Here is a 21,206-nt window from a genome sequence, read left to right on the forward strand (position 1 = left end):
TACTATTGAAAAATTTAATGACTTGCAAGTATGATTTATGAAAAATCAAATAAAGTCCTATCGGTTGAAAATTTTTACACCAATTATTAAGGGTTTTTTTCTCAGCAATTTTATTGCAAGTAATTATTATTTTATTTCAATTATTATTATGTATAAGACAAAAAGGAAGCACAATCCTTTACATGCCGATACTCTTTATCGCATTAACTATAGACACCTACTTTCGGTTCCTCATTATTATTGTCCATAAAGACGTATCTATTTATCAATAATTACTTTTGTCGTCATTCATTCATAGATACGTTATTGTTTTTTGTTTCACATTATAATTCATTTATCATTGGTCACCATCTGATTTAATACAGAATAAAAAAAATATTTTCGAGACAAATGTTATTATTTAACAATTATAATGGACTTAAATAATAATACCATTAAATTATTTCATTTGAATGTTATTATAATACATCTATTTGAATGTTATAGGGAAGTGCGAGTCGGGTTCGAATTTCGAATCGAATAATTATAATTTTCGAATTATTCAAATCTTTTTGAATAATTCGAAAATATTTGAGTTTGGACCTTTTTGAATTATTCGTAACTGTTTAAATTATTCGTCAATTTTAGAATCATCTGAAAGTTTTTGAATTATTTGAAACTTTTCAAATCGAGAAAATTCTCATCAGTTTTCAAATATTCAATTTTTATTTAATGAAGAGCTTAGTTTCTAAAGTAATCGAAGATAATCTTTTCGTAGATTCGTGTCTAAGCTTTATTTATCTCGGACAAAATTGAGTTATTTGAAAAATTATTACAGTTTTAAGTCGTAAAAAAAAATTTTTGGAAATTATCCGTAAATTTTCGAATAATTAGAAAACATGAATAATTCGTAAGTTCAAACTATTCGCACATCCTAGTTATTAATTAATATTTATGAAATAATAATATTTTATTGTGTTATATGTTTAAGTGTTTGTGTTTAAAATTTACAAGTATATTTTAATTCATTTTTATATTTTTTAATTATTTTTAATTTAAAAAATATTGAGAATTTGGACACAGTATTTTCGATAAATTATTACTAATCGAGTTTTACTGTATGCAAAATAAATTAAATTTAATTATTCAATTTAATTTGATAGCTTCGTAGCCACATATATTTAATTGATTTATTTGATCGTATTTTTAATTGACCTATTAACTTTATTATATCTCAATTTGGAGCTTTGAAATATTTTAAAACAAAAAATTTTTATTGCAATAAATAATTTAAAACGTAAAATTTTCGTTTAAAATATTTAAATAAAAACTCGTATAAAAAATATTTTACTTTTAATCGATTGTGTATACTAATTATTAATCAATTACATATTTTATCAATCTAAAATGATATTATTTTATAATTAATACGAAATGTTTAAATAAATTTTCGTCCAAGCTCTCAACATTTAAAATGGTCTTACAAAAATATTTTTCTATTAAATCAATTTACAGTGAATGCTATGAGATAAAAATAAAAATACTTGTGAATAGTAAAAGCAATAAATTTATGGATACAAATAAACTTAATATTGGCAGTGGATAATGTGTTGGTGAATTAGGTACACTGTATTTATAAAAAAAAGAAAAGTTTGTTTATAATTTAAATTATGATAAATATCCTCAAATTGAAAAAATATTTTTTAAAATTATCCATTACTAGTATCTGTTTATTCCTCTATTTATACATATACGCATGTAAATAAAATTAGTTCCAAAAATGTTTCAAAAATGTTCCTGACAGTCAACTTCCAAAATTAAGACAATTTTGAACTTTGAGTGGAACATTTTTGGAATTTTAAAATAATTACAAGTGTCAAAAATTTTCAACTAGTGTAGACTTTTCTTGCGGTGGGTTTTTTTTTGAAATTTTTTAAGCAAAAATGATTTGAATTTTGAAAGTTCATAAAAAGTCCATAATTAGTTCCAATCACTCACTTTTCGGACTATTTTTTAAGAAATCAAAAAGTGAAAAAAGACTGACCTTAAAAAGTTTTAATGAAAGTCAAAAAATGTTTAAAAATATTTTCAAACCATTTCTTTTTTTTGCCTCATACCTGAATAATTCTAGTAAGAGTCGTAAATATTTATAATTCTTAATTAATTCCTTTGTTTGTTAACCCTAAAAATTAAAAAAAAGCGCAGGAAAAACCTACACCAGTTGAAAATTGTTTACTTTCTAACTTTTTCAAAATTCCAAAAACGTCAAAAGCTCAGAATCGTCTCAGTTTTAGAAGTTCACTGTCATGAATGTTTTTGGAACGAATTTTTTTTACACGAGTATATATATATACATATATATAATTGTCCATTTGATTACAATCGTAACTATTTTTTATTATATCGCTTCATCACACATTTTTAAACCTTGATGTTTTTTTAAATTCCAAGGCAGGAGAGCGAGAAGAATTAATTATTTTGACCATTTACGTACCAAGTATCAACAGAATCCCAATTTTTACGCGTATTTGGGATATTGAAAATTTAATTTTTTACGATTGCTATGCGTCGTTTAATTTACAAATTCAATCGCAATATAAAATGCGATTAATTGATTATTTCGTCAAATCATATAATACATATATTTCAATATTTTATAGCCCATCGTATATTTATATAAATACAAGCACGTATACGATAAATTTGTTTATCAAACAGCAAATAAATCGATACGTGCTTGTACATAATTTTAATACTAAAAATATGTCCTTATACAAATACTTATTTAATATGAATAATTAATAAACAATTAATGTTTAATTTATATCTATGAATTAATTATTATTATTATAATAATAATAATAATAATAATATTATATTATTCTTAATAATACATATCACACTGAGCCGGCTGTGTGTGTCCATCAAATTTAATCCGCACCTCGTCACTCACTGTTTGATAATTAATTACTTGTTTTTATTTAAGTATTAAGTAGGCACGTACAAAAAAATTAAAAAAAAACAACGAATGCCTAAATTTAATGATGAATATTAAATATGGAATAATGGGGTTTATTTTTAAGTTTATATTTTTAAAAAATCCTATATGACGGTGTGATGAATTGGCAATAGATTTGTTCCAGTCTAGTAGCATTTACGTGTGCACGTGCACTTACGTATTAAGTCAACGTCTTTGGTGTACCGTTTCCCGTCAGTACAAATCAAGCGGACCTAAAAAAATAAAGCATATTAGATTATTATACAATTAAAATTTTGAAAAATCAAAAAGTGCACACCTCAATCACTAATGATAATTATTAATATTTTATTTCCTTAGTATTACTTTCAATATATTACTATATTAATTGTTTTATTACATTATTAATTATTATTTAACTTTTAACTTATAAATTTTATTTTTTACTTTTAGTTTCATTTTTTTCTTTTAGTTTAGTCTAATACTTAAAATGTTTTTTAAATATTCCGTCTTTTTTCATAGATTTCGCTTTTTATTTTTAATTCCACTATTATACAAGTGCTGCCAGTAGTTAGAACAGGGAAAAAACAAAAGAAGAAATAATGATAACAATTAGCGGTTCCGAATTACGGTAAACTACCTATTTTAGAACAAAATAACATACCTAACTGCAAATTTGCCGCATTTTACGGAAATTTGTGGCATGATAGGCAAATTACGGCAGTTTACGATGATTTACCGCAGTTTGTGGTATTTTTACTGTAGCACGGTGAACTACTTTATTTTATGGTAAAATACCGTAATTTTGCAGTTAGTCTGCGCCTTTACTGGGCCATCGCAAATTTACGGTGAATAAACCGTACCTTTGCTGTAAAATATCGGAATTTACTGCGAAATACCGTAATTTACTGTAAACCATCGTAATTTGCTGTAATTAGGATCCGCCATGGCTAAAAATAATAAATGGAAACTAAATTTTTCATGAATTACCGGTTTTAAGTTTTTTTATTAATTACAATTAATCAAAAAGGATTTAGATAATGATTATCAAAATGGTTCTTATGAGAAAAAAATAGAAAGCTAATAAAAAAAACTTAGGCCAATTTATTATGTTTTTCAAAAGTTATCGTGTTTCCAAAGTTTTATACGTAACTATTGACAGTACTGGTTTTTTGGACTAAAATAATTTATTTCAAGTCAATGGAATAATGAATCTACTTAATATCCGCTCGAAATTATTTCTTAATAAATTGTCTTTGCACTAGTATACAATTTAACCCATTTTAGGGTAATGAAAATATTGCGATGATTTACCCTGAGTGCACTAGACCGAAAAATCCTTTCGATCGTGAGCGCGTTCGATCGTGAGTGCGTTTGAGATGTGCAATATTTGAATACATGTAAAAAATTAATATTTGTTCTATTAATTAAATTAATTATTTACCTTACGACGTTTAGTTTTTCGTGGTAGGCAACATGAATTACCACAGCTGCCCCAGCATTTAGCTAATTTAACTGGACGCCTACTGCGGCAACCGTTTTCGCTGTAATACTCTCGTGTGTGTTCTTTACGACACGTTGGCGCTACGTACAAATTAATAATAATTGGTTAATCATCAGTCATCATTATTACCACATAAAATTAATAAAGAAATTCAATTAATAAAAAATTTACCTTTCTCGCAATATCGGCCTTGCCAGCCAGTCTGACACCGACAAGAGTAACCATTTCCGAATAGAGATGGTACACATTGTGAGCCTTTATGGCATTCGTGACTTATACAAGGATCGATAATACTTGCGCCTGGTACTGATACAACGATATCTGCAATAATTATAATCCAGTTGCAATAGACTCTTTGTTAAATAAAAACAATAATTGAATATACATCAAATAATTTATAGTATAATACTTTACCTGAATTATCGTGCACAACATGTTCATGCTGCATAGAGTCTTCAATGTTACCACTGTTATTAGATTCAGCTGCTTCAACGATATCCTTACCAGCTTCATCGGCCTCTTCTTCACCAGAAGCGCATCCGGGAGTCACGCGATGCATCTTGGCAGCGTTATTAAAGTCTACTGACTTATGATTTATCCACATTCCTGATATGCAACCTACAACAGATACAAAGTTATCATTTATTGCAATTTACTCATGACATTATAAATACATTTTAGATATTTAAAACTTATTTTTCGATATCTTCCCAAAAAGATCAAAGTAGAAAATTTAATGTCGATTTGTTATAAATTACGAAGGTTGAGTGATCAAGATGCTTTACACATGATATGTACATAAATATGTATAGGCTGTGTCAAATAAAATCGGTATTTTTTCATATGAAAATTAAAAAAATTGGGTACTAAGTTGGGGCTACCAACTCAATTACAAAACGTGCATGGGAAAATTTTTTTTAATTTAAATTTTATAACTCGTTAATGGATCAATACATTGAAACGACAATAACATATTTTTGTAGGAAATTAAATGTTCTAGAAAAAAGGTCTCTTATAATTTTTTGATAAATCAACCGTTCAAAAGCTACTTTTTTACAAAAATATCATTTTTTTTCCCGAATAATTAATTTGATAGTTTTGCTGGAAAAGTAAAAAAAAAAACAAAACCAGAAATTTACCATGAATTTGAATTAAAGCTTAAATAATCTTTGAACGGTCAGATTTATTAAAAAATTATAAGAGAACTTTTTTGTAGAACATTTAATTTTTTATAAAAATACATGGTGGCCGTTTCAATTTATTGATTCGTTAACGAGTTATAAAATTACTAAGTTAAAAAAAAATTTTCCCATGGTACACTGAGAGAAAAGTGCATGGTTGTGGTAACTATAAAGGGATGAAAATGAAAAAATAGTCATCTTAACTAATATTTCTAGTTTCTTGAACTATATCATAGCGCCCGAAACTATTTGAAAGTAGTAGTTTTAACTAAGCATTAGTTTTCTTGTAGTAACTATTTAATATTATTTCTCTGAACTTATACTTCAGCAGAATCACAAATATTTTAGCAATTGTACGATTATAATTTCATTAATTTAGCATCATTTAAGCCGTCGACGATTATAATTAAGGGTTTTTCTTCATTATTTTTTTATAATAAGAACACCATTTTTCACTTAGTTACGTTCGCTATTGTCATTGTTGATTAAACTATAACACAGTTAAAATAACTATGATATTATCGTGTATTTTACAATTATATATTAGTTATCTGAACTGAGGGTAATAGTGGAGGCATCATTGAACTATTTTTTATAGTTAAAAAAACCAGTTTTTTCTCTCAGTGTATACTTAAATAGGAAATTTTATTTAAACGAGTGCGCATTTTGTAATTGAATTCGAGAGTCCAATTTGATGCCTCATTTTTTTTATGTTACATACAACGTATTCATCATAAAGGACCGAAAAAAATATAGATTTTATTTGGCGCAGTCGAAAGTATATATGCTTTTGAATTTAAGATTTGAAACTTACTTGATTATTCAAGATATGAATAATCAAATGATTTGAAAGATATATCAAGAATTTTTTTGTAATAACTCAACCTCAAGGAATCTAAAAGAAAAAACATAAATAAATTTGCTAGTCATTACCTTGAAAACTGGTTACATTTCTGAGATGAAATTGTGAGAATGCGTTACTAGCAACTTCGGATGGTACACCGCCAACGTACATTGGAGTATTGAGCTTGAGATATTCCCTGGTGCCTTCATTGATAATACTTCTAGCAAGTCCTCGATCTACTCTCAGAGTAAAATTCTTCTTTATTGCAATAAGCTCGGCCATATGTGGCTTTCCATCTGAGACCATTTCGTAGCTGTACATTGTAGAGGTTGGATAGTTTCCAACGTCATAGGAAACTCGTACACGACCGTTAAATAGTTCAACTGCAATATGTTCACCACTTTGCTCTATACCGTCGTAGAGTAAAACCCCATTTTCGTGAGTGGTTGTGAAGACGATGGTCACATTAGCCTCGGGCTTCGTGCGAAGCGGCTCTAGCTCGACCAGCGAGCTGTTGTCCACGAAGCTCAGGCTCGTCAGGTACTCACATCGTTTTCCTTAAAATTGGTAAGCATTTTTATATTACTAATTAATATTTTATTGAAGAAAAAATAATAAATTTTTTAAAAGAAATAGTTAGTTACCAGTGTAACCGGGATGGCACTGGCAAAGATAACCCGCTGCAGAATCAGAAGAAGGTTGGAAGCAAACGCCGTGTTGACAATCATGATGAGCACACGGACTTGTTTGTGGATAAAGTAAAGCTGTCGAAGGCGCTGCTTCACAATACCTTCCTGTGTATTCCGCCGGGCACTTACACTCGTAATTATTTATGCCATCGATGCAAGTAGCACCGTTCTAAACAAATAATAAAAAATCATTATTATTTAATAATTATAGGGGCGAGAGGGGCAAAACGGGGTACCCTCGAAATTTTATATATGTAAATATAATTGAGAATTATATTGATTCTTTTTTTACCGTTTTCGAAAAATAGGGTTTTTTTAAAAAAATAGTATGAAATCAATTTGATTTTTTTTCTTAATAATTTACAATAAAAGAACTCCTGGTGTCAAATTATTTCAAATGTATTTCAATAATCAACTTTAAAATATTTACAATTTTTTAAACTTAATTAACTTTTAATAATTTTTTAATCTATTACTTTAAATAATATATAATTGTTTTTTTTTTTTAAATATCTTCTTTGGAATTGAAACTAACTTAAATCTTTTACTTTGAAGTAAATAATAAATAGTGATTAACAAATAAAAAATTACCAATTTAAAGTAGGTGGCTAAACTTTTTCAAAAATACAAAGTGTCAATCGAAAAATGTTAATGATTTTTGTTTTATGTTAAAAACTATTAAAAAAATTTTTTTTTCCTTTGCATCCAATAATCATGTGAAATGTAATTTTTCTTTACGTAAATTACTCACAAGAAAATTTAATTTAATCAAATTTATTTAATATCCAGAAATTCGTTTTTTCATCTTTTTTGGGGAGTTCCCCACTTTGCCCGGAAAAAATGAAATTTTTTTTTTAACTGCAACTTAAGTACTTAAGTACCCCGTGTGGCTCCCTTCTCTATATATAAGTAAATTATAAATAATAAGATTTATTACCTGGCAGAGATGATCGACACAATCATCCAAATTCGTGGAACAGTTAAGGCCACTGAAGCCGATTGGGCATTCACAACTGTAGTGGGTCCTGTGGTCAACACAGCGGCCTCCGTTCTCACATGGGTCGTGTCCTTTTGTGCAAAATGGGATTTTCGTCTGGCAGTATTCTCCCATGAATCCCGGTGTACAGTCGCATCTGTAGGCCTGAACGAGGTCCACGCAGGTTGAGTTGTTGGCGCACTTGTTATTTGTGCAGTCGTCGACGTTGTTTTCACATCTGAGTCCCTCGTAACCGGGGGCGCAGTCGCAACTGTTACACATCGACTTAACGTCAATTGATATATAAAGCTCGATCATTGGATCGCGATCGATCCACCAACAATATACCGGCAATCATTCAATTTACTCTTTTTTCTTTTAAGTCATTTTTTGAGCAAGCAATTTTTATTTTATTTTTTAAATTATTGACTTTAGTACAAGCCTATTTAAAGACGTGCATATGAATTTTTTTTTTCAGCCATTAAAATTTACCATTATTATCACAAATTGCATGCCATGTATTTTTTTTTTTTCTACTAAGTTGGGGAGCCGAGCTCGATCCAACCCGATCTACTAGACATTACTGTATTTTGTTTTAAATAATAATTGTTAAGTATTTATCTACCTGAATCTTCCTTCTTCCAGTACTTTACAAGTTCCGGCGTTCCGGCAAGGATTTCCATAGCACGCGTCAATTTTATGTTGACACCGGTCCCCGTGATATCCTGGCGTGCACTTGCAATGGAATTCCCTGTCCTGAAGTGCCTCGCATAATCCCCCATTTTGACATGGGTAGGTGTAACACACATCGCACTTGGCCAAGACCTCGGCAGGTTGTTGTTTGGCTGCACGGAAGAAATGTCTACGATTAATGAGCAATTTTAGTACCGTTCCAAGGGTTTGAACCAAAAAAATCAAACTAAATAGACGGATTTCACTAAGTTTCAACTTAAAATTTTTTTTTTTCCGTATTTTATTTACGGTTAAAATTGATTTTAAGGCACGTTGATTTAATACTTACTTTTGCAAACAAAGGCGCTTGCTGGTGCTGTTAGCAGAAGTTTTTCTTTCATTGCAAGAGGCTCCATGCATCTTGCAATCCCGGGTTCTACGTCGGAATCTTTTTTAACCCATTCTGCTAACCAGCGCATATGACAATCACAATACAATGGATTCGAACCCAATGCTCTGTTATAAAATTATTTTATTAGAAACATTATTATATTTTTTGAGGATTATTTAATTTGTTTAATCACTTACACATGAGTTATTGCTTTCAAATCGTCAAATGTTCCTTCGGGAATTGTTGAAATTTCATTTCCATGAAGAGAACTGTTGGAAAACAAAATATTTGTTAACACTTATTGTTTAGTTTTTTTACGATAACGATAATCAACAAAAAAAAAATGCTAATTAAGCCCTCGCTTCTAATCAGTTTCCGTAACGGCACAGTTCAGAATTGATAGAACAGAAAACTTTTTAGTTTTATAAATTAAATTTCAGTATTTAAATGACACTTGTAACGAAAATTTCATAAGATTTCACCAAAAAAATTAAAAATTAGAAATTCTTGAAGTGATAATAAAAAATAATGCATTGTATTAAATAATACTTTCATAAAATAAACTGTTTAAATAGTATATTACTTATTTTACTAAATATGATTTTTTGTTAAAAAATGAAAAATTAAATATTTAGTAGAAGCTGATGCACAGTCAAACATACGACGTTGTGTAATTACGTTATTTTACTAAGCGTTATTAAAAAATGTGGATGTTACGGAAGTTTTTTATTTGCGCTATCGTATTTAATGTATACACTGAGAGAAATAACTGGTTTTCTCAACTTTGAAAAATAGTTCAATGATGCCTCCACTATTACCCTCAGTTCAGATAACTAATATATAATTGTAAAATGTACGATGATATCATAGTTATTTTAACTGTGTTATAGTTCAATCAACAATGACAATAGCGAACGTGACTAAGTGAAAAATGCTATTCTTATTACAACAAAATAGTGAAACAAAATCATTAATTATATTCGTCGACAGCTTAAATGCTGCCAAATTAATGAAATTATAATCGTACAATTGCTAAAATATTTGTGATTCTGCTGAAGTATAAGTTCAGAGAAATAATATTAAATAGTTACCACAAGAAAACAAATGCTCAGTTAAAACTTCTACTTCAAATAGTTTCGGGTACTATGACATAGTTCAAGAAACTAGAAATATTAGTTAAGATGACTATTTTTTCATTTCCATCCCTTTCTAGTTACCACAACCATGCACTTTTCTCTCAGTGTAGAACAAAAACAAAAAAATTTTAATCAATTTCTACGTCAGAATTCATTAGTAACGCTCCATGGTGGATCTAAATTACGGTACATTACCGTATTTACCGTAAACTGCGGTATTTTAGGTAAATTACCGCATTTTACGGTGAATTGTGGTATTTCGCGGTAAAGATTCGGTAATTTTCATTAAATTTACAGTAACACAAGGGTATTTTACGGTAAAAGTGCGGCATTTCATAGTAAAAGTAAGGATTTACCGTAAAATTATAGTATTTTATCGAAGAAGGAAGAATTCTACCGCATTTACAATAAAAATACCGAAAATTTCGGTTAATTGCCGTAATCTACAGTGCATTACCGTAATTTATGACAATGGTCGTAATTTACAGTAACTTTCTACAACCTCTCGTATATTACCGTAAATGCGGTTTAGTTCCCGTAGCAATATGGTATTTTGCGATAAAATACAGTTATTTACAGAAATCTCCCGTAGTTTAGGTAAATTACCGTACATACTACAAATTACCCTATATCATTGTGAACTATGGTAAGCTACTGTAAAATGTGTGAAAATTGCCGTAGCAATATTGTATTTTGCAGTAAACTACCGTACTTTATTGTAGTTCGGATTCGCTAGGGTTAATAATAAATCGTGAGTAATTCTTACATTATTCTCAAAGATTTGAGTCCTGCTAGAGAATCTTTTTGAACACACTGGAGTTTATTGTAGCTTATTATTCTGAAATAAAAATATAATACAATTTTGAGTTAATTTAATTTACTGTATAATGTATATTGTGGCATGATAATAGACGAAAATAACTTACAGATGTGATAGTTTGGTTAAATTTTTGAACGTATCATTGGCAAGCATAACAATTTGGTTGTTACTCAAATCCCTGTTGACAAATAAATAAAAAATAATAAGTTATAAAAATTTGATACGACAAAAACTGTCAATAATTGTAAAAATAAGTGTATATAAGTATTGACAACTGATACTTACAATCTTGTCAGCATCCTCAAGTGACTAAGTCTCTCGGGTTGAATCGTTTTTATGTCATTTACGTCAAGATACAGTTCAGTGGTCTCTGGTGGAATGCCACGGGGTATTTCCGTCAGATGTGATCTAGAGCAGCTTACCACTGATCCTGCACAGTGACATCGCGGTGGGCAATAATCGTCACCAAGACAGCCAACACTATCGCCTGATAAATGAAAAGTAACTAAAGTAATATTGTATATAGTGATACATCCTGAGTTTCAATTGTTTTTGAGTGACAACTTTTTCCTCATTTTTTTTTTAATTTATCAGTCTCATTTAAAAATATCTTAATTATTATCAAAACAGAGAGCTTAATTCACAGGGACACCTTTTGTATTATTTTTTATCTCTATTGTCATAATAAATTTTTATACACCCTCTTGGCTTCAAAAATTTTAAGCTTCCCGCTATAAGAATAAAAAATTTTCAAAAAAAGGAAAGTTATATTGGTTTTGGTACAATTATCGAAAATCAAATTTTCATCAGATGTCGATGTTTTGAGGTCCTAAGAAGTTATACTGACCGTTTTCAAATCTACGTCCGCGCCTACGTTCGTGTGTGTGTGGATGTGTGTAAAATTTTAATGCCCTCCAATATCTTTGAAATGGATCAACTGATTTGAACGTACTTTGTGGTAATCGAAAGGGCTTGTCAAGACTTAGAACGGATTAGATTTAGTCGATCGGTCGAGTAGTTTACGAGTTATACGAAAAAGTACTTTCAATTGCGAAAAGATTGACGGACAAAAGTTATTTTTTATCAGCGAAATATGCATATTTTTGGTGCAGCCGTTTTTTAATAATGTTCTCGAAAACAGCGGGAAGTTTTGGGGTTGGCCAACAGAGTCAGCCGTTATTTAGATTTTCTTTTTCAAATTTTAGCAATATAAAATAAGTCGACAAGACAATTGGCAATGAAAAAAAAAATTTTACGTCCTTTTTGGCTTTAAAGACTCTCCGAAAGCCAAAAAGGCGTGTAAAAATATAAGTCTTTTTGGAAATAATAGTGCGATATATTATTTGAATATTTTATAAATAATTATTTTTTTAAAGATTCTATACATATTTCTTCATTTTTAACATTTAACTATATTCATGTGTGCATTAGACTGATAAAAAAAGTCCGCTATTTATTTTTTCTCAAAACCCCCTATTTAATAGTTGCAGGGAAGTGAAATAAGTTTTCTGTTAAAAGATGAGCTCTTAATATTAATAATTAGAGGTAGCTCATCGCAATTTTCTATTTCCCATTTAAATAATATGAAAAAAAACAAAATATAAGTTTCAACTCTTATACCTCGATGTAATACCTTATTGAATAGATAAGTACAGGATATAATTTCGTAGGCAATTAAACCCTCTGTAGAAAAAGTCTCTTATCATTTTTTAATAAATTCATCTGTTCAAATGGTATTAGAGCTGAAGTCTAATTTATAGTAAATTTCGAAATTTTTTTACTTTTCCGGCGAAACCATCAAATTTATCACAGAATGCCATCAGGTCTTTTTTGTAGACAATTTTATCCCTTACAAATTATCTCCAATAAAATTTTTTTAAATTCCGCATTGTTTTCTAGTTATTTCCATTTTAATGTCAAGCTCTTCAAATCGATCAGAACACTATTTGTTTTAAGAGCTTGCCATTAAAATAGACTATAACGAGAAAACAATGCGAAATTTGAAAAACCTTCCATCATCAAAGATAATTTGTAGGAAATAAAATTGTCTACAAAAACGATTTTATGACATCTTATGATAAGTCTGATGGTTTTTTCGAAAAAGTAAAAAGATCTCGAAATATACTTTAAAGTTGACTTCAAGCTCCAATAACTTTTAAACAGATGAATTTATCAAAAAATGATGACATTTTTTATAGAGCGTTTGATTGCCTATGAAATTACATCCTGGACTTATCTGTACAATGAGCCATTACCGAGATATAAGATTCCAAAATTCAAATTTTTTTTTCCACGTCATTTAAATAAGAAATAAAAAATTGCGATGAGGGACCTCTAAATATTAATATTAACAGTTCATCTTTCAACAGGAATCTTATTTCACCTCCCTGTAACTATTTAATAGAGGGTTTCAAGAAAAAAAATAGTCGTTTTTTTTAATCAGTCTAGTATCCATATACAAAAAAAAATATGTAATAAATAAACTTACTGTTGCATTTGAACTCGTGACGTGGAATGTCTTTAACGTGGGCGTCCTTCAATCTCGGCGGATCGTGGCATCGTCCAATGACGCCTGGTATGTCGCGAGTTCTCAACCACTCGGCAAACCACGCGAGATGACAATTGCATGATAAAGGATTGCCTTGCATGTTGCTGTAAGATAAAGATTATTATTGCTATTGCATTAAAGACAACTTTAATAAAATGAAGCAGACAGTTATAACGGAATTAAATTGAACTTACATCTCATGAATGTGAGCTAGTCCCTCAAATGAACTCGGCATTACACAAGTAATTGCATTGCCACTCAAGTTTCTGTTGAATAAAAGTAATAAGTATAAATGAAACAATATTATAATATAATATGATAAAATATAAATAAAAATAAAATAATACTTAATAGTATCGTATTATTGGCTTTATATATTGTTAAACAAGTTGTTAAAATTGGATGGATACTTACAAAGTTTTCAAGTTAACCAGTCCCGTGAACATTTTATCGTGAACTTCTCTTAGTTTATTGTCAGACAAGAGTAGTTCGGTAAGTTGATGAGCTCCTTTAAAAGCAGACGCTTCTATTCGTGTAATTTTATTTCTTCTCAGATCTAAGTGTTGTAATTCAGGAAGTTTTTCAAACAAACTGTCGGCTTTGATTTTTTCAATCTCATTATTTCCCAATAGACTAAATTAATAATTAAAAAAAAAAATTAATTAATTAAACATTACATTATTTAATTTTTTATAAAGTATGTGTTTAAGATAAAAGAAAAAACAAATTACAGTGTTGATGTATAAATTGGTAACTCTCGTGGAATTGAAGTGAGTTTTTTATCAGCACAATTTACAGTTGCTCCGTTGCACGTACAAGGTGATGGACAAGCTCCCGGTAAAATGCACTCTCCTGCTCTCTTGGTCAGTAACTTTTCGTCACCTGGAAACATTACAATCTCTTGGGTACAGACTAGCATAAATAAATTTGCCTGTTCTATTCTTTTATTTTGTTTATTACTTTTTTTTTCTTTTTTTTTTTTTTTTGCTTTGTAGTCAGTATAAATAAAATATTCTTGAATGAAAAAATCAGAACAAATACGCATAATATATTTTTGAATTGGAATGGAACATGAATGAAATGATTAACGATTTGTGGTGATGTAAGACAGTTTAAACTTAAAAAATTAATATAAATCACCACAAACAAATTTATTATTATGGGTTATATATATTAAACATTAAATATATTTTTAAATTAATTCATGCATCATCACCTTGATAAGTTTTAGGAATTCCAATCGCTTAGATGATTATGATGTTACATATATATGCATATAGGGGAGAGGGCAAAACGGGGTACTTAAGGAAATACATTCGGGGACTCAAATACATTAAATATTTTATTTTTTTAATGTATTCAAGGTTAATAGAAAAAACTTTCAGTTGCAGTTAAAAAAAAAATTCATTTTTTCCGGGCAAAGTGGGGAACTCCCCACAAAAGATGAAAAAACGAATTTTTGGATATTTAATAAATTTGATTAAATTAAATTTTCTTGTGAGTAATTTACGTAAAGAAAAATTACATTTCACATGATTATTGGATGCAAAGGAAAAAAAATTTTTTTTTAATAGTTTTTAACATAAAACAAAAATCATTAACATTTTTCGACTGACACTTTGGATTTTTAAAAAAGTTTAGCCACCTACTTTAAATTGGTAATTTTTTATTTGTTAATCACTATTTATTATTAACTTCAAAGTAAAAGATTTAAGTTAGTTTCAATTCCAAAGAAGATATTAAAAAAAAAAAAACAATTATATATTACTTAAGGTAGTTCACTCGCGATATTCGCAGCCAAAAGTATAGCGTAATCGTAACTAAAAAAAGTTAAAGATACTCAATGCCAGAATATTTTATTTTTGTGAGAGACTGTATTCAATACATTTTAGTTTTAAATGTACAGATACACACCAAACAATCATACTGATGAGTATAATAAATATGGCAACGCTTCAAACATTTATATTGAATAGTCTATAGATTAAACGTATAAGTAACAATCTTTATATAGTGTAAGTTTAATATACATGTAGTTTGTTATTGTTGACAATCACATATTTTGGATAAAATGAATTTTTGTGCATATTTACATAATTTTTTTTTTAAACACAAGAAAATCCCATATAAAAAGAATAAAATTGTCCGATGTGTACTACTTTCGATATCATAATTTAAAAAAATTCTAAAGCTATTAGAAAAACTATCATTAATATAAGTTAATATCAAAAAATATTTTTTTTGTTTGTTTAAAATCAATGAATAAATGTTTGACATTCATAAAAATTATTTCAAAAAATTTTCTAAAAATTTTTTGACCTCCAATACTTTTATGTTCAAAAATTAACCCAACTGAGTGACATTTGAATTTCCGTGGGTTAAGTATGACGACTGTAACGTTGCCTAGTTGTGATTTCTCTACCCCACCACACGTCAAGTATTTTAAAATTATTTATATTTTAAAAATCAATATTTTTTAAACAAATCGGTCAAGAAATTCAGAGTTTTTTTCAAAAGATTTCTAATTTTTTCATTCAACAGTGGATAAGTTTTTAAAAAAAATGGTAAGAACCGTTTCCAAGATGTTCAGGAAACTACATGTTTTTTTTATACTTGGTAGATCTCTAGCATGTTAATTATGCATTTTTTGATTTTTAATATCTCGTCTTACAATCGGTGAAAAAATTTCGATTTTTTTTCATTAAATATTAGACATTTTTATTAATCTCATGTTTTAATTTCATCGCATTCCTAAGAAAAGTCGTTTTGCGAGTGAACTACCTCAAAGTAATAGATTAAAAAATTATTAAAAGTTAGTTAAGTTTAAAAAATTGTAAATATTTTAAAGTTGATTATTGAAATACATCTGAAATAATTTGACACTGGGAGTTCTTTTCTTATAAATTGATAAGAAAAAAAAAAAAAAAACAAATTGATTTCATACTATTTAAAAAAAAAAAAACACAATTTTTCGAAAACGGTAAAGAAAGAATCAAAATAATGCTCAATTATATTTAAAAAAGAGATTTCGGAATATTTAAAACACGTTTTAAAAATATCAACTTTTTTATAAAATTTTAGGGGTACCCCGTTTTGCCCCCCCCCTCCCCTATACATCTATATATACATGAATTAATTATGATATTAAGCATACATACCATGAATATAGACAGGCTAGTGTTAAATCTGTTTTAGCAGCAAAAAAATAAAAAAATAGTGAGAGGCATTTACTCTAAGCATTCACGTGCACACAACATCAAAAGAGTTAAAAGAAGAGATAAACAATTCAGATGAAAGAGAACGTGTACGTTATAAAACACCACGTTCTATATATCTTTGTGATTTTTTTCTCTCTTTCTGGCTCTCGTCCTCGCACAATGTGGTGACGATGATGATGATGATGATGATGATGACGATGATGACGATGATGATGACGAGATGAAAGCTCCGGGATAGTGGAAAAGGATAGATAAGGTTACCGACCTGAACCATCCTGTCGAAGTAAGAGATACCGTAAGTCGAATCGTGCTTACCCTTACATTTGAACTTTTCGTCCCGCATCACGTCAATCTTCCGCTTTGCAGCTCGTTTAGGTGATTCACATTTTGCTCCAGATGTTTCGATTGGATGTTCATGGAGATACAAACTCAGCCACCGAAGATTGCAATCGCAAATAAATGGATTTTTCGCCAAATGTCTAAAAAAATATTTATATCATAAACTCACCATTCATCATCATTATTATTATTTATATTTTTAATTAATAAAAAAAAAAGTTAAAAATAATAATAATAATACAAACAGTGTTCTGATGCTTCGCAGATTGGCAAAAGTTCCATTGGCAAGTGATTTAATGTTATTATCGTAGAGTGATAGCAATGTTAAACTTGTGAGGTCACGAAATAGATCAGTACGTATACAGGAAATATCGTTGGCATTCAGTAGACTGAAATAACAACGAGAATAATGATTAATTAACGAGTTTGCGACACAAATTCTATTTTATTCATGTATGATCATCACAGAGAAATGAATTTCCAGACAAAGATAAAGCTAACAGTTATTAAATCAATATGTGCACAAGTACGTAAATTTATTGAAATTTAAACTCACAGTAATTGCAAACTAGTTAGTCCTTGAAATACACCACCGGGCAGTTCAGTTATTTTATTACCATACAATACTCTGTAAATAATAATTATAATAAATTAACTTAGTACATTATTATTATTATAATAATTATTATTATTATTATCAAATAATATTTATAAGATGCTTACAAAGATTCAAGAGATTTTAATCCATGAAAAGCATCAGCAGCAACTTTTTTTATTTTATTATTACTTAAGTCGATTCTCGATAATTTTCTGTAAGGCGAGAATGCCTTCGGTGGGATTTCCGTAATGCTATTTTGTTCAAGTCGCCTAGAAAATAGATAAAAAATATTAATATAAATGTATGTCATCGTGATTAATTAAATGATTGTAATTGCGTAATTTAATCATTTAATTGATTGACTGATTAAATCATTAGACTAATTAATGATGAGTTGATAAGGCATTTTAATGTAATTACAATTCAGTGGTATCCTCAGGGAGATGAGTTGGTACTTTTTCCAAAGAACTCTCTCGACAATTGACAATTCCATTGGCACATCTGCACGGATGTGGACATTGAGGTTCAGCCGTACACTCGGATCCAGTACGAAGTTCTACAAGGCCTGGGCACTTGAACTCGTGCTCCTGGAAGTGAAAATAAATTCATCAGCCAATTACATTGGCATCTGGTTTGAGTGTTTCAAGTAGTCTGGTCAGCAGTTTTAACTAACTTTTTTTATTCCTTTTTTTTTTTTCTTAAATTCTTTTTAAATCACAAGCCTTCTATATCTAAAGATAAACTTTGCTTTAAGAAGCAGTATACAGTTTTATTTGGTTACTTTTATTTTATTAGTAATAAGGAGTAAGAGTCTGTACGATAAATTCGATAGACACAAAAATAAAAACGAACTATTTTACAAGTATTATTATTATTATTATTATTACTATTATCCGTGTAAAAAAAATCGTTCCAAAAACGTTAATGACAGTGAACGTCCAAAATTGAGATAATTTTGAACTGGAAGTTGAACATTTTTGGAACTTTGAAAAATTAGAAAGTGAACAATTTTCAACTGGTGTAGGCTTCTTTTGTGCGTTTTTTTTTTTCATTTTTTGAGCAACAATAATTTGATTTGACAATTTTTTAGGTTTGAAGAATATTTAAAGAAAGGGAATTAATTAGGAATTATGAACATTTTTGACTCTTACCAGAATTATTCATCATTTTTACACGGAAAAAACGACAAAAATGTCAATTTTACAAAGTTGAAAATTTTATTTTCACTTTGTGGAAACTGTCGATTTGACAGTTTTTCGATGTAATAATTACATTAAAAAATGCAAAATTCACTTGAAAAAAAAATGTGAAATTTATATTAAAGCAATAATTAAAATTGTTATTTATGAGTAAGAATTTTATGTTTCGTAAAATGTAAACAATACGCAAAAAAATATTCTAAAAATTGAAGTTTTATCTAAAAAAAATAGGTATTCATGTAAAATAATTGTTCAAATCTGCAAACCATAGAATTTGGTTTGTAAATTTTATATAACGATAATCAACTTTTTGTAGATCATTTTTGTAAATTTGACAGTTTTTATCTGTAAATCTGACATAATATGTTAATTTCATATATTATATCTGTAAATTTGACAGTTTTTCTTTGTAAATCTAACAAAATTTATCCACGTCATTTTGACATTCCCATTTCTGTCATTTTCACATATTATATTTTTCCGTGTGGAAAGGTCACTTTTTGTTTCTTTTTGCTCCTTTAACTTTTTCAAAAATGGTCCAAAAAATGAGTGATTAGAACTAATTATGAACTTATTATGAACTCTCAAAATAGTCGATTCAAATTACTTTTGCTCAAAAAATAAAAAAAAGAAATCTGCAAGAAAAGTCCACATTAGTTGAAAATTTTTCACACTTGTAATTATTTTGAAGTTACAAAAATGTTCAACTCATAGTTCAGAATTGTCTCAATTTTAGAAGTTCATTGTCAGAAACGTTTTTGAAACTGATTTTTTTTACACGGGTATTATTATTATTATTATTTAGTATAACTTGTTGTATATTTCTAGTTTTAAACATTTAACGCAGTTTAATGTGATTTACAATAAAAGTATTATGTGAAAATTAATCGGACGCCCACCCACAGAATTGACATTTTATTCCAACAAAGTGGTTTGAAGTTAAAAATACGAATAAATAGTTTGGTACTGGTATATTATTACAAGTACTATAGAATAAACGACAAAATGATCTCATCCATATAGAGAGACGATTATTACCGGTTGTAATATTTATTATTATTCTTTTGTAGTTACTTTAAAGTGCTTGTATAAAACTGGTTAGGGGAGCCTGGGGCATGAAGGCCCCCCTGGGGCATAAAGGCCCTCTTCAAAAATTAGGTAAAATTTTTTTTTTTTATTTTCCGTCAAAGTATGACCTTCATAATGTTTTTATTATATTTTAAGTCAATATGTGATATGAGGGGCAAAACGGACAACTCGAAAAAAAAATTATAAAGAAAAAATTATTTTTTTTTTATTTTCCGTCAAGTTAATTTTTTTGTGACAATTTTTTTTTTTTAATGGTCCATTTTACCTCATACATCACATACTGGCCTAAAACGTCATAAAAAAATTATAAAGGTCATAACTTAACGGAAAATAAAAAAAAAATTTTTGTTGATAATTTTTTGGAGAGGAGGCCTTCGTGCCCCAGAAAAAAAACAAATTTTTTTTTCGATTTTTTGCAAAATTTCTACTTATTCTTTCGATATCGACGGAAAATAAATGAATTTTATGGTTAAAAGCCACAAAAAGAAAAAACCGGCTTAAGGGGGCCTTCGTGCCCCAGGCTCCCCTATTCACTTTATTCCATGTATCTTATACGCGTACAAAAAAACAATAATGGACGAACTTTGCTGTGTTCAAACATTTAAAGTTAAGTCCAGAGACGCAAAACTAAAGATTTAAGACTCTTTTCCACTCTTTATGACATACTTGCAAATCGACGAGATTTTGTCCCTTGAGATGAGCCGGCGCGGCACATTTTGTATGCTGTCCGAGTCGTGGAATACTCTTTAGATGGCGTGACAGCCAGGCCAGGTGACAGTCGCAAACTAGAAAGTTGTCCGTGAGTTTCAAGGTACGCAATCGTGAAAGACCAAACAGCATCTCCTTCCCAAGGGTTGTTAATTTGTTGTTGTTCAAAGTTCTAAACCAAATTGTTTTTTAATTTTATTAAACTTAAAAAACACTTTCTTAACATCGTATCTAATTCTTTTTATAGATACTTACAAAATTTCTAGATCTTTCAATTCTCTAATCGCACTTTCGTCGATGCATGTCAGTACATTATTGTCAATTAATCTGGAAATTTA

At 28.9% G+C, this 21,206-nt stretch overlaps 1 protein-coding gene across 3 annotated transcripts in view; it reads right to left on the reverse strand.

The window, feature by feature from the left end:
* Positions 1-1,377: 1,377 nt before the first annotated feature.
* The window catches only part of LOC103579954 (protein slit), a 273,029-nt gene continuing 253,200 nt past the window's right edge, over positions 1,378-21,206 (reverse strand). The window contains exons 5-28 of one of the 3 annotated variants that reach the window (XM_008561526.3): positions 21,124-21,195; positions 20,827-21,040; positions 18,293-18,459; positions 17,998-18,141; positions 17,831-17,902; positions 17,520-17,663; positions 17,257-17,414; positions 14,449-14,599; positions 14,132-14,350; positions 13,912-13,983; positions 13,658-13,821; positions 11,455-11,656; positions 11,276-11,347; positions 11,116-11,187; positions 9,411-9,482; positions 9,172-9,338; positions 8,776-8,995; positions 8,112-8,421; positions 7,130-7,343; positions 6,575-7,042; positions 4,875-5,078; positions 4,632-4,781; positions 4,401-4,540; positions 1,378-3,210 (exon numbers count right to left, since the gene is read on the reverse strand). In XM_008561526.3, the coding sequence (XP_008559748.1) occupies positions 3,124-3,210; positions 4,401-4,540; positions 4,632-4,781; positions 4,875-5,078; positions 6,575-7,042; positions 7,130-7,343; positions 8,112-8,421; positions 8,776-8,995; positions 9,172-9,338; positions 9,411-9,482; positions 11,116-11,187; positions 11,276-11,347; positions 11,455-11,656; positions 13,658-13,821; positions 13,912-13,983; positions 14,132-14,350; positions 14,449-14,599; positions 17,257-17,414; positions 17,520-17,663; positions 17,831-17,902; positions 17,998-18,141; positions 18,293-18,459; positions 20,827-21,040; positions 21,124-21,195 (3,955 nt within the window). In that variant the 3' untranslated portion in view covers positions 1,378-3,123. Of the gene's footprint in view, positions 3,211-4,400; positions 4,541-4,631; positions 4,782-4,874; positions 5,079-6,574; positions 7,043-7,129; positions 7,344-8,111; positions 8,422-8,775; positions 8,996-9,171; positions 9,339-9,410; positions 9,483-11,115; positions 11,188-11,275; positions 11,348-11,454; positions 11,657-13,657; positions 13,822-13,911; positions 13,984-14,131; positions 14,351-14,448; positions 14,600-17,250; positions 17,415-17,519; positions 17,664-17,830; positions 17,903-17,997; positions 18,142-18,292; positions 18,460-20,826; positions 21,041-21,123; positions 21,196-21,206 lie in introns of all 3 variants that reach the window. The other 2 variants (XM_053738941.1, XM_008561527.2) reach the window with 2 other exon arrangements.

The sequence above is a fragment of the Microplitis demolitor genome, chromosome 5 (genome assembly GCF_026212275.2).
Source record: "Microplitis demolitor isolate Queensland-Clemson2020A chromosome 5, iyMicDemo2.1a, whole genome shotgun sequence".
Lineage (NCBI taxonomy): Eukaryota > Metazoa > Arthropoda > Insecta > Hymenoptera > Braconidae > Microplitis > Microplitis demolitor.